This window comes from Onychostoma macrolepis, chromosome 04 (assembly GCF_012432095.1).
Source record: "Onychostoma macrolepis isolate SWU-2019 chromosome 04, ASM1243209v1, whole genome shotgun sequence".
Classification (NCBI taxonomy): domain Eukaryota; kingdom Metazoa; phylum Chordata; class Actinopteri; order Cypriniformes; family Cyprinidae; genus Onychostoma; species Onychostoma macrolepis.
The window spans coordinates 28,716,713-28,730,088 of record NC_081158.1 but is presented as its reverse complement, the minus strand read 5'-3'; the positions used below and the strand labels follow the sequence as shown (position 1 = coordinate 28,730,088).

The window sequence follows — 13,376 nt, the reverse complement described above, 5'->3', positions numbered from 1 at the left end:
AGATGAATGCCACCAAATACAGGGATATCCTGGACGAAAACCTTCTCCAGAGTGCTCAGGACTTCAGACTGGGCCGAAGGTTTACCTTCCAACAAGACAATGACCCTAAGCACACAGCTAAAATAACGAAGGAGTGGCTTCACAACAACTCCGTGACTGTTCTTGAATGGCCCAGCCAGAGCCCTGACTTAAACCCAATTGAGCATCTCTGGAGAGACCTAAAATGGCTGTCCACCAACGTTTACCATCCAACCTGACAGAACTGGAGAGGATCTGCAAGGAGGAATGGCAGAGGATCCCCAAATCCAGGTGTGAAAAACTTGTTGCATCTTTCCCAAAAAGACTCATGGCTGTATTAGATCAAAAGGGTGCTTCTACTAAATACTGAGCAAAGGGTCTGAATACTTAGGACCATGTGATATTTCAGTTTTTCCTTTTTAATAAATCTGCAAAAATGTCACCAATTCTGTGTTTTTTCTGTCAATATGGGGTGCTGTGTGTACATTGAGGAAAAAATGAACTTAAATGATTTTAGCAAATGGCTGCAACATAACAAAGAGTGAACAATTTAAGGGGTCTGAATACTTTTCGTACTCCACTGTGTGTGTGTGTGTGTATATATATATATATATATATATATATATATATATATATATATATATATATATATATATATATATATATATATATATATATATATATAAGTGCAAGTTTTGTATTTTTCATATTTTATGTGGTTCTTTAGTTACATATAAATAATGTCATTTTATATTTGCTACAAATTATTTAAATTTTTAAAATATATAAATATTTATTTTATATATTAATAAAATATAAATATTTTATATTCAGTACTTCAGATATTATCATGATTTATGGTTACAAATTATGCACTTTTACATTTATGCAATGTTTAAATAATATAATTTATTATTTTTTCTTTGTTGCTTCTGGTATTGACAGTTGGTGGAGGGTGTTTAAATGTGCTTAATTGTCATGAAAATTATTTCAAAATGCAAAAAAGCATCAGCAGTCAGTTTCGCTGTTCGATCTGGTTGCAAGAGCAGTTTGACTGTAGGAAGCCACCAGATGTATTTAAACGGCCCCCCAGGAGGGTAATTTTAACATTTCTTGCATAAAATCATGTTTAGCCAGATGTTCACCCGTCATTGAATCTTTAAAAGTGTGTTTATCATCATGATTCATTATCCCTGACTTCCTGTTCCATTAGCAAGTCCAAACCCAGGGCAGTTTGCTTATGACTGGTTCTGCGTGGAAGCACAGGTCACGGTCAAGGCAGTGCAATCATTGTGTGAAATTATCCAACAGCTCTTTATTGATTTCCTGCCTGCGCTCGCTCTCTTTCTCTCTCTCATTCGCTCCATAATTTGCATTTATCTTTCTCTCTTTTGTTCTCATTCTCTCCTCCAAAATTTCACCTTGGTAGCCATAGTTTCTGCCAAAATACACTGCTATAACCATAAGAAATAGCAACTGGTTCTTCATATTACACCCATTAATATCAAAGCACATTATCTGAACATTTAGTACCAACTAATATTCCTTTGCTTAAAGTAAACTTATTTTAGTAAATTACATGGCTATAAAACATCTTTTGCAGGTTTTATTCTCCGCTATAATCTACGGAAACTTGTTTCTGTCACGGAATTTAAAAAAAAAGAAAAGAAAGTGATTGTGACTTTTAATCTCACAGTGAAAAAAATCAGAATTGTGAGATATGAACTCAGAATTCAAATTTTTTTTTCTTCACAATTCTGAGTTTACATCTCGCAATTGTTTTTTTCCCCCTGCCATGGAATGCACAATAAATATTTTAATAAAAAAGAGTAACAACTTTTCATATTTGTTGTGTGATTACCATATGAAAGCTTGTTTCCGCTACAGAATAAAAAAATTAAAAAGGTAATTGTGACCTTTTTAATCTCACAATTCAGTTTTTCCCCACACAATATTAAGTTTATATCTTGCAATTCTGACTTTTTCCTCAGAATTGTAAGAAAAAAAACAATTTGACAAATTTTGAGATTCATTGAGACAGTATTGTAAGAAAAAGTCTTTTTAAATTTTTTTTATCCTGTAGCGGAAACAAGCTTTCATATAACCACACACAAAAATGAAAAATTAATGAATGTTTAAAAGTAAATAATGTAAAAATGAGGTAAATGTAAAAACAAAGTGGGCTTAAATGGGGAAATTATAATAAACTAATATTTTTCCATATTTTATTCTCTATTTCTCTTTTGCTTCCATTTCTCTCTTTTTCCATCTGTTTTTCTTTTCTTTTCCTTACATGCTCATTCTTTCTAATTTGCATCTCTCTCTCTCTCATTTACATTAGTCTCTCGGTTTCTCATTCTCGCTTTCTCTCTCTCTCTCTCTCTCTCTTCTGCGCATGCGCCGGTAGGCGGGTTACATAGATTTCAACACCTTATACACATTCACACTCGATAATATTACGCATTCAGAGCTGATCCGCTGTCCGGGCTTCGGTGCAGCACACGGGCTATGGAACGGGACGACTCTCCTCTTTTTGACTCTCACGAGCAGCATGCGAGACGGGGACCGACATGACAGCGAACAGCCGAGGGACCAAAGCAGCTCCTATCCCGGTGCAGCGACGGCTGTCGGCGCTACCGAGGCCGGCGGTGAGAGTCCGGTACGCCGCGCTGGTGGCGGTGTGCGCGCTCTGCTACAGTAACTCTCTCTGGGGGGAGTTTGTGCATGATGATATATGGGCCATCACCAACAATCCAGATGTCAGACCGGGCTCCAGCCTCCGGAGCATCTTCACCAATGACTTTTGGGGCAAACGGATGGTTGATAACACCAGCCACAAATCCTACCGTCCTCTCTGCATCCTCACTTTCAAGTAAGTCCATCAGCTCCTGCGAAGATGCGACCTGAAGTTGCTTTTAAGCGCACATTTCAGTTTTCCGATGTTTACTTGTGAGTTTGAAAGGTCTGAAAAGAGATGTTTTACGCAAAGTTGTGAATTATCGTAACTTTCATGAGAACGTTTTACATGGCTGGAGTCACGTGACCAGAGCAGTTTAATTCTTTGAAAGATGATCGCTATAAATGTCATAAAACATGTCACAATACCATATTTGGCACGTATATTAACGAGGCTCAGTAAGTGATTAACGTTGTAAATTTTAAAGCATTTTTAAATTAAATGAAAGTAAAACATTTTTCAGTTATTATTCCTATAATATATATATATATATATATATAACAACATGCTCAGCTGGTTAGAAAGCTGCAAACCATTATACATATACACATTTTGTATTTATATCACTTTCTAACCAGCTGAGCATGTTTATGGTTTTCCACTAGCGATAAAACTTAATTTAACTTTAAAAAAGATGCATGCGTTTAATATCCGTGCGTCAGTGCGTAGGGGTTATCGTGTATTTAACATTATTTATCATGTGTTGAGTAATTGTACTTAACATGCAAATCTTCTGGTAAATTATTTTTTAGTTAATTATTGTATTTAGATACTCCATGACGAAGCGCAAAGCATTTAAACCGAACTTGACCCACCGCCCTAAAAACGCAACGCTCGTGACGCGACGTCTGTCTGACGCGTGTGAAAAAATAAATAAAATCGGAACACAGAAACATGTTGTGCGTGAACGCTCGTTTAAAGATATTTAAATGCGACAGCTCCGCGTTCACGTCCACTCTTTGGGATCACGCAGTTGTTTGCACACACAATGTTAGTAAACACTTGTTGCGCAGTTTATATAGAGAGCTGTTGCTTTTCTCCCAAACTAAGTCATTACAAAAAAAAAAGTGCTTGTAAACGGTAAAGAGGTGAAACGAAACGGACTGTCACACATGTGTAGGAGTTACAGACGGACAGTCCGAGAGAAGCTCGTGTGTTGTTTGACTCCGGATTCCGAACGCTGGGCGTTCCTTTCGCGTGGATGACGTCATAGTCCATATGGCGCGGGAATCTGACAGCTCTGCAACATCCACAGCACAGCAGCGCTAACACTAAGACAACGGAGGAGGACTTTGTTCCTTATAGTCTGAAAGGAGGCGTAGTGTATTTATGGCAAGGCAATTAACAGCCTACTCTGCGCCTCATATTTTATCTCCTTTATTTTTGGAGCAGCCAGGCACTTCCTGCTCTCTATAAATCACTGCCTAGGTCTTTAGTGCATAGAAATCTTTGTAATAATGTAATAATTTTCGCACAGTCTTGTTTCAGCACTCAAAGACCTTTGGGTATTTATAATACATGAGTTATATGCAATTGAAAAGGCTAGATTTTCCCCTTTTTTGAAGAAAGAATTGTTAGTTTGTTGAACAATTTGTTGAATTGTGAGTTATTATATACTGTATTATATTATATAATACTATATTATTTTATCAAGTTTATATGTATGTATGTATATGTTTTGTTTGCAAAAAATGTATGTGTGTGTTCTGTGTATATTTATGTATATATAAATACACATACAGTATGTATTTTGAAAATCATGTATTTACATGTCTATTTATATTCATCTAATTTATACTATAAATAAATATATTTAATATATAAACAACATATTTTTCTGAAATATATATATGTATGTGTATATAAGCGTTCTAAAAAATTTGTTTTTTTTAAATGAAATAATTCTTTTGTGACAGTGAACATGTTGGCTTGGGAAGTATAAATAGGGAAAATAAAAATAGAATAATTACTATAATTTAAAAGTTTTAAAAATGTAATAAAAATATACCTTTAAACAACATAAATATTATTTATGGCAAATATAAAAATACATTGCTAAAAAATAATTTGAAAGAACTTTGTTCTTTGGTGGCAGTGGCAGTGAAAATGTTGGCTTTGCAAGTTACTTAGAAGAAGAAAAAAATAATTTTAAAAGATGTTTAATTATTTAAAGATGCTATATAAATAAAAAAAATTATATTTAAACAACATAAAATATTATTTTTGGCTTACATTATTATATGGCCTGGGAAAATGTCACCCTGACAGCCATTACGTGCCAAAGTTTAATACTTACAGGAGAGGTTTTGCTGTTCGTCAGTCTTGAAGCGTATCAGTTGTGCCGTGCATGTCATGAGAGAGTGAATGTGTACTGCTCATTCCCGTGTGTGTGTGTGTGTGTGTGTGAGTAAAGAGATAAAACGAATACCCTTGAGCCCACAGGCGTGTGTGTGTGTGTGAGATCGAGAGAGCTGTGAGCTTGCAGGCAGAGTCACTCTTGTATCTCAGCTTGATCCTCATGTCTTTTATCTGCTCTTTGATGCCGACTTGACACAGACTCTTGAAAAACTTCAGCTGTCTTTCTCGGGCGTGCACAGATAGTTTGAGCTTAGAGCAGAGCCTTTAACACAACGCTATGGCTGCCTCCAAATTTAAAGGATTAGTTCACAAAAAATTGAAAATTCTGTCATTATTTACTCACCATCATGTCGCTCCAAACCCATATGCTGTTATTTCTTCCCTGGAACACGCAAGTAGATGGTTTTGGGGAATTGGTACAGAGCAAGAGTTTATAGTTACCATGGCTGCTAAACTTTAAAAAGGCAGACAAAAATTTAAAATAAAAAATCTAGAATAAAAATAGCTCATCCAGATGTAAACACTATCAGTAATTTACATTTAAGTTTAGTGTTTTCCTCTCACAGTGCTATCAACGGCTAAACCATAAAGGATGGGGAACAATCACTTGAAATTGTTACATTTGTTGACCTTTACATCTATTTTTAGATCCTGCACGCTGAAACTATCGATCTGGAACATTTTTGTGAAGTAAAAAATACACACACACATATTATGGTATTACCAATAGATATTGGAAGTATTATTAATAATAATTTAAAATAAACTATAGACAAATGTTTTAAAAACCTAATAAATAAATATATATATATATATATATATATATATATATATATATAAAATATTCTATAAAAATAGAAAAGGGTAAAAGGCAAAAGGGTAAAAACTGCAGGTACTGGCTTGACTGAGCCAGCAGAAAAACCCTATTATCATATGCCTTTATTACACCTGGAATGCTACAATTGTATGGACCACATTTATGATAGATTTGTGATGCTTTTTGGGAGTTGTTTGAGCTTCACAGCCCGTTATTTGTACTCTATGTTGTAGTAAATGTGTGAGTAAATAATGACAGAATTTCCACTTTGAGGTGAACCATTCCTTTCATATAGTTTCCTCAAATCAATTGGACTTGCTTTTCTGCTCACTGAGAGCATTGCAATTATGTGATGTTAGCGGTGACCAAGAGCTTTGCATGGCTCTGTGATTGCAGAACGGCCTAATGATGCTGTCTGATGAAAACTAAAGACTGCACACTCAGTATAGATAGCTAGATTTTTATTTTCAGCTTTGATGAGGCCTGAAGACATTTTCTCGTTCTCCTGTAGAGACTGTAATGCACACAATCCCGCCTCAATGTCACATTAATCAGCGGCGGTTAAACAAACACAGGCTTGTTATTGCCTGCAGATGTACAAACTGTTTCACAGTCATTATCGTTTTCCCTCCATCATTTCATAAACTGTCACCCTTTTCGCTCTCCTCTCATTCTCCAGCTTGTTCTCGACCCTGAGCGCTGAACGTCAAGCTCAGAGCTAAATATTAAGTGGCAGGTGTATTCAGTGACTCATGTAGAACCTTCATGGACAGCTTTTTAAGCTTGCATAACAAAGTACGCTGTCCGAGTAGGTCTGAAAGTACTGTGATCTGGCATTTATCCTGACAAAGTCTTGTGCTTTTCACAATCCTAATAGAGAGACACTCAAAAGTCCCTCCAAAATCGTCTTTAATTAGAGTAAAGATTATATTTTGATGGTAATTGGATGGTAGCAAGTGCCATCAATATCAATGTAGTTTATGCTTAGGTTTAGAGGAATAAACAAGAAAGAAAAAAGAAAGAAAGTAACAGCATAAGGGGTTGGAGTGTCATGAAGGAGAATAAATAATGAGCAAATTTTCATTGGGGTGAAATTATTTGAATTCAATTTCAGAATATAATACTTTTGATGTGAAGAAAAACTTAATTAAAAGATAGTTCATCTAAATATATGAAAACTAGAAAAAAGAAATCTTAAAAAATGTAAACAATACAATTATTTCTTGCATATATAAATATACATTGATAAAAAAACAAAATAAAAAATAATATCCATTAAAATACAAATATTATTTTATATATAAATATGATCAAATACAATAGATAGAAAATTATCTTATATATTTATATAATCCCCCTACAATCATTAAAAACCTGATGATGGTATTTTAGTTTGAGGTGATATTATATCTCAATGTATTGTGAAATGAGTTCATGTTCATCATAATCCATGCCATGTTCTGCCTCTGGTGCTCTTGCTAAATTTTAATGCAATCTCTCCTGCAAGTCAAGGTGACCATGGAACCTCATTAATGTTGCATTGCTTTGGGCTAATTGTTCCCTTCTCTCATCTCTTTCGGTCTCTCGCTCTCGTTTTCTTTAAGGGCTTCCTGTGCTGCCACATTGCAAGGTCAAGTAAAAGTGTTTACTGAACATCAGAGGTTTCTCCACAGTCAGGTCTTTTTGTTTTGCATGCTGAGACAGACCTAAAATCGACTTCTTACCACGAAACTGCAACTTTGCTGCTTGTCACTTCATGGTGTTGTACCTGGTTATCTTTTTAATGTGACTGTTTCTCTCTTTTTCACTCTCCTGCAGGTTAAACATTTTGCTGGGCGGCATGACTCCATTCTACTTCCACCTGGTGAACGTATTTCTGCACTGCATGGTGACGGCGCTGCTCATGCACACCTGCGAACAGTGTGTGTTTGAAGACAGCAACTTCTCTTTCCTCACCGCACTGCTTTTCTCTGTTCACCCCATTCACACTGAAGCTGTGAGTGAACATGCAAAACATGCTGCATTTCTACTTATTTCAACTGTAATCTATTCTGAGTCTGTGTATGTTGTTGTTTGGCAAGGGCTGCGCAATGCTAATAAAAAAATAACAGTAATTTTTTTAAATAACATGTTAACCAGTTAATTGATAAATTATGAGAGATTTTTCATATTTGGGCAAAATTATTTTAAAGCATTTATTGTGAAGAAAAAAATATTTTGATCAATATAAAAGCTATAAATAATATTTGATATTTCCATAATATTTTTAATGTATAAATATTATATTATATTACATTACATTATATTATATATGGAAATTATACATCAATTATATAAATAGTTACATATATTTATTAACATATATTTTGATGTGAAATGTGAAAACATTTGTGAAGAAAAAGAAAACTTAACATTTAAAACAATCAAATAAAAATATCTATCTATGTGTATAATATTTTTATATTATAGATTACATTATTATATTATATGCAATTTATATGATAATACACAGAATTTTCATTTGTGGTCAAAATGATTTTAATGCATTTTCTGAACAATATATATATTTTAGCTGAAAGAAAAATATTTTATTTTGAAGAACATAAACATAAAAATTCAGTTAAAAATCTAAATATTATTTCTTGCATATCTATCTATTGATATAAATGCTATAAATAATATTTAATATGCATATAACATGAAATATATAAACCATATGTGTGTGTATACTTTACATATTATTATTTATTTCATATATTAAATAAATAATAATAAATGATATAATATATATTAAACATTAATGTATTAATGTTTAAGTAGTTATTTTAATATTCAGGAATTCTATGTTTAATGTTTTGTGAAAGTTGAGGGTGCTTCTTTGGGCTTTATAGAGATGTGTTTGAGTTTTACAGCGGCAGGCGGTCTCTTTCAGAGCTGCAGAGTTTGTTAACAGTAGAGCGTTTGCTGGGTTGTTTGGAGTGAGTCCATGCCACCGCGCCAGACTCCAATCATCAGCTCTGTGTAAACACCATACATCAACAGCCGCATCCCACCAGCATTAATGAGACTCTCATTCACACACACACACACACACACACACACACACACACAGAGCCGCTGGAGGAGGTGCTGTCCTCAGAGTTTTGATTGATCAAGCAGAAATATAATTAGTCTCTGGATAAATAAAAGAAAGACAAAGAGGAGGTGCTTTAATCAACTCTCTGTTTGTGTGGAATGATCATAGTTTTCTTTTTCTTTTATTTATTGCCACTTTCAGGGTAGGGACAGCAAGAGATGAGAATTTAGATATGATGGACGAAGAGGGAATAATGGGACTGCAAAATGTCACAAGCTGTATTCAAACTAACATTAACAGAATGGGCACCATGGCATTATGTATCAGAGAATGCAGTTAACAGATTTGCTTCATTTTCTAATGGTACATAAATCAAGTTTTCAAACAAGTTTCATCACAATTTAAACCTCTGGATGTGATGTTCCCTTAAAAGTGTATGCTGAACAAAATAATCTTTAATGTTATAAATTAATGTTATAATGTTATAAATTAAATTAAATCATAAATGTTCTGTATGTATGTTAATTACAAATTCATTTTTCAAGTTTTAATTAGATACATTTTATGTTGCCATTAAATAAATACTGAAAATAAATTATTATAAACTGCAAAAGAATAATACCCCAAGTTATTTTCCCATTTATGTTTATTAATAACAATAATTAATTAATCGCTTAATATATTTAAGAGAATATATTAATTATATATAGTTGTGTGTGTGTGTGTGTGTGTATATACATATATGTATATGTATGTATGTATGTATATATGTGTGTGTGTGTGTGTATATATGTGTGTGTGTGTGTGTGTGTGTGTGTGTGTATATATATATATATATGTGTGTGTGTGTATATATGGTATGTATGTATGTATACATATAAACAGTTTATATGTATAATTAATCTTTTGTGGTGGGGTCAATAATATATAATTTTATTGAATTTGTACAATTTTAGATGGAGTAAAAATGGTGATTTGTGAAATATTACAATTTAAAATAGTTTTCTATTTTAAAATATCAGCATATTAGAATAAAGTATCATGTGACAATGAAGACTAGATTACAAAAGATTAAAAACATTGTGAAATATTATTACAATTTAAAGGAAGGTTTATTTAAATGTTTTTTTTTCTACATTTTTGATCAAATAAATGCAGCCTTAAGAGACTTCCTTCAAAAACATCAAAACACCAAACATCTGACTGTTAGTGATGCTTCATCTCTTGCTTTCACTCTCCACTATCCATCACATTAAAAAACAAAAGTTTTTTGCCTCAAATTTGCCTCACCCTTGAACACATGCTCAATGGTGCCTCATGAAACAGAATAGCGGTTATTTGATGTCAATATAGTAAATGATATCCGATAAGGTTATCAGGTTACATCAGCTCCCTCGGCGCATGTTAGAGATGTGCATCGCTCAGCTTGCAACCAAAGGTTTGTCCTCACAGCAGGGCCTTTGGCTAGTTGTTAGTCGAGAGGAGCATCACTTGACAGGCATCAGCAGGCTCCTGATGGAGGATGAAAGGCCTCCGTTCACTGGCATTCTGTCTCTCCCTGGAGACTGTACTGAGGCCTGCCTGCAACCTGCTGACCATCTGTCCCACTTCCTCCTTCACAGCCACCCGCCGCTGGCCACTGCCCATGTCCTCACACTGTCTTGTAATTGAAAAAACGGTTTTTTTTTTCTAATTCTGTTCTCCCATTCGTGCAATTTCAGCATATAATGAGTCATATTTTCCTGATCTTAACTTTTCTTGCACACTCGTACACCTTTGTCTGATTTTTTTTTTTTTTAAATCGCACAGAAACTTCGGCTCGTGTCCAACGCCTGCTCGGCTTTCAGCTGTGCGTGTGCGATAAAGTGTGTTTGTGTACGTTTCTCTACACTATCTGTTCCTCTTAGGTTTTACATTTACGGTGTGAGTGGAAAAACAGTTTGTAGATTTGGTTTCGTAGCAGTTGGATGCTGTGTGTGTGTGTGTGTGTGCGCGGACCCTCTGTTGGCAGGGCAGGGCCCAACTGCAGCTGTTCTTGAGGAATTCCTGTTGAATTAGGTAATTGGCTGAAATGAGGTATAGCTGTGGGTCTTTCTGAGAAGTGCAGCGTTTCAGATCACCAGCTTGATATACAATCAACCCGTAGATGTGTGGTGTGCGTGTGTGTATTTAATCGCCAGTCTGAGCATGGGGAAAGAAGTAGTAACACCTTTGAAAGGGCCTCAGAGATCGATGGATTTACTTTATGGACCGAACGTCTTAAAACACAATAGATTAGGAACATGATCTTTTATTGTATAGTGTGTATACTCTCTGCAACTGTCTAGGGTGAAATACTCCATTATAGGAGGCAGGATACGAGTTTATTAGTGCTGGTAATTGCCTGTTGTTTGAAACAGTTGGAAATGTGTAGGAGGACAAGTGACAAATAATGTAAAAGTTTAATGGAATGATGGATAAGTACAGGGTCATTCAAACTCTACACAACTGTGTGGGTAATAGCATTGTGCATGGTCAGGTTTTGTGTGTGTGTGTGTGTGTGATTTGGACTAGTTACAATCACAGACATTTGTAATTATGTGATTATACATGTGCAAAAAGTCAAAGTTCACATATAAATCATTTTATTAGGATAAATTAGAAATATTAATGAGCTTGTTTTATTATTCAATTATTAATATTATATAATTATATGTTTATTAAATACAATTATTTTAATTAAATAAAATTAAACAATTAAATAAAATGTAAATATTTGATGGTTTTAGAAAAGCAAAAAATTTCTATAGAAAAATCAGTAAAAATCTTTTTAATAATCTGTATTGTCTATAAAATGTGTGTATGCATACATACTGTATGTGTGTGTATTTATAGATAGATAGATATAGATACACATACAAAATTGCAATATAAATAAAAATGTTTATTTAAAAATGTGTGTGTGTGTGAGTATGTATGTATATATATATATATATATGTATATATATTTATGTGTATATAATTTATAAAATTAAAACGTAATATTAATAATTTTATATAAATAAATTAAAACATAATATTAATAATTTACTAGCATACAATAAATTATATTTTGTAGTGTTAATTTTAGTGGTGCAAGAAATTACACACTTTCTTATCAAATATTTTATTAATGAATAATAAAAGATCTAAATGATAACTGCAGTATTCCCTAGTTGCTAGATGCATTACGACATTAGGGTGGCGTTCATGTGCGCTTATCTCATAAATACTATTATTCCGACATGACCCGGAGGCAGCATTTATACACGCTTTTAGTAGGTGATTTTATGTCTGCAACAGTGCTTTATTACAGCAACTGTGAAAGTCTGGCGCTAGATTTGCTGATAGGTCCACTGGCCCAACATTTACATCTGTATTCAGCCCATAAACACTGCAGCCGGACTGTAATACCACACAGACGCTGAGCTGCATTAAGGGCCGCTGGGCTTTATATGTTTACATTTAAGATGATGTCTCAGAGCAGTGAAAAACACACACACACTGTGTCCCTCACCAGCAGTGCATGTATGGTGTGTTGCTCCGGGGTGTGTCTTCTGGAAGTGTGTGTGTGTATAATTCCATGGAATTCTGCGTCTGGGGGATGGGTTTCAGAAACCCTCCAGATGTGGAGTGTGTCAACAGTGGGATCATTTTAGCATTTGTGCCTCTGGCAAAAAAAAGCAGGAAAAAGTGCAAGAAAACAGATTGGAGAGGATAGGAGGACTTTATGGATGATGTACGTTTTTAGGGGGATGGGAAGATAAAAGGACGGAGCCGACAGCGCCAGAGAAATAAATCTCTCTCCCTCTTGCCCTCACGTTTTCGTTTTCTCCTTCCCGCTCTTTCTCTCCCCTCATTTGACTTCGCTCTCCTCCATTTGTCTTACAAAGAAGCAATCATTAAATGTGCAGTGGCTCTCCTTCATTGCAAACACACACACGCATTCACGTATCCACCTTTTCCTCACACCCTTTATGCCACAATGAAAGTGAATATAATTAGAATGCAGGATTACATCAGGAATGGGCGTCAGCACTCAAAACGGTTTGGGAGAGAGGCTCAATGACTGTGACATTAAAATTTTTCCAAGACTATTTTATGCTATATTTGTCAAGTAAAAAGGAAAACATAAAATGGTGATAACCAGTTACTATACAGTGACTGGTCATTTTAACAGTTATGGATTATAAATGTGTCATAATTGTGTGTTACAGGTGTCTGGGATTGTCGGGAGAGCAGATGTGTTAGCCAGTGTGTTGTTCCTCCTGGCCTTTCTCTCCTATATTAGGTAACAGCAGAGTATTTTTCATTAGGGTGTAAGAAACCACATCTGACAATGAAAATTGTAT

At 34.5% G+C, this 13,376-nt stretch overlaps 1 protein-coding gene across 1 annotated transcript in view; it reads left to right on the top strand.

Annotated features, from left to right (window-relative positions):
* The first annotated feature begins 2,414 nt into the window (after window positions 1-2,414).
* Window positions 2,415-13,376, top strand: part of tmtc1 (transmembrane O-mannosyltransferase targeting cadherins 1) — a 39,179-nt gene continuing 28,217 nt past the window's right edge. Inside the window, exons 1-3 of the mRNA XM_058773466.1 lie at window positions 2,415-2,890; window positions 7,749-7,926; window positions 13,242-13,315. Coding sequence (XP_058629449.1) covers window positions 2,589-2,890; window positions 7,749-7,926; window positions 13,242-13,315 — 554 coding nt within the window. The 5' untranslated portion in view covers window positions 2,415-2,588. The remainder of the gene's footprint in view (window positions 2,891-7,748; window positions 7,927-13,241; window positions 13,316-13,376) is intronic.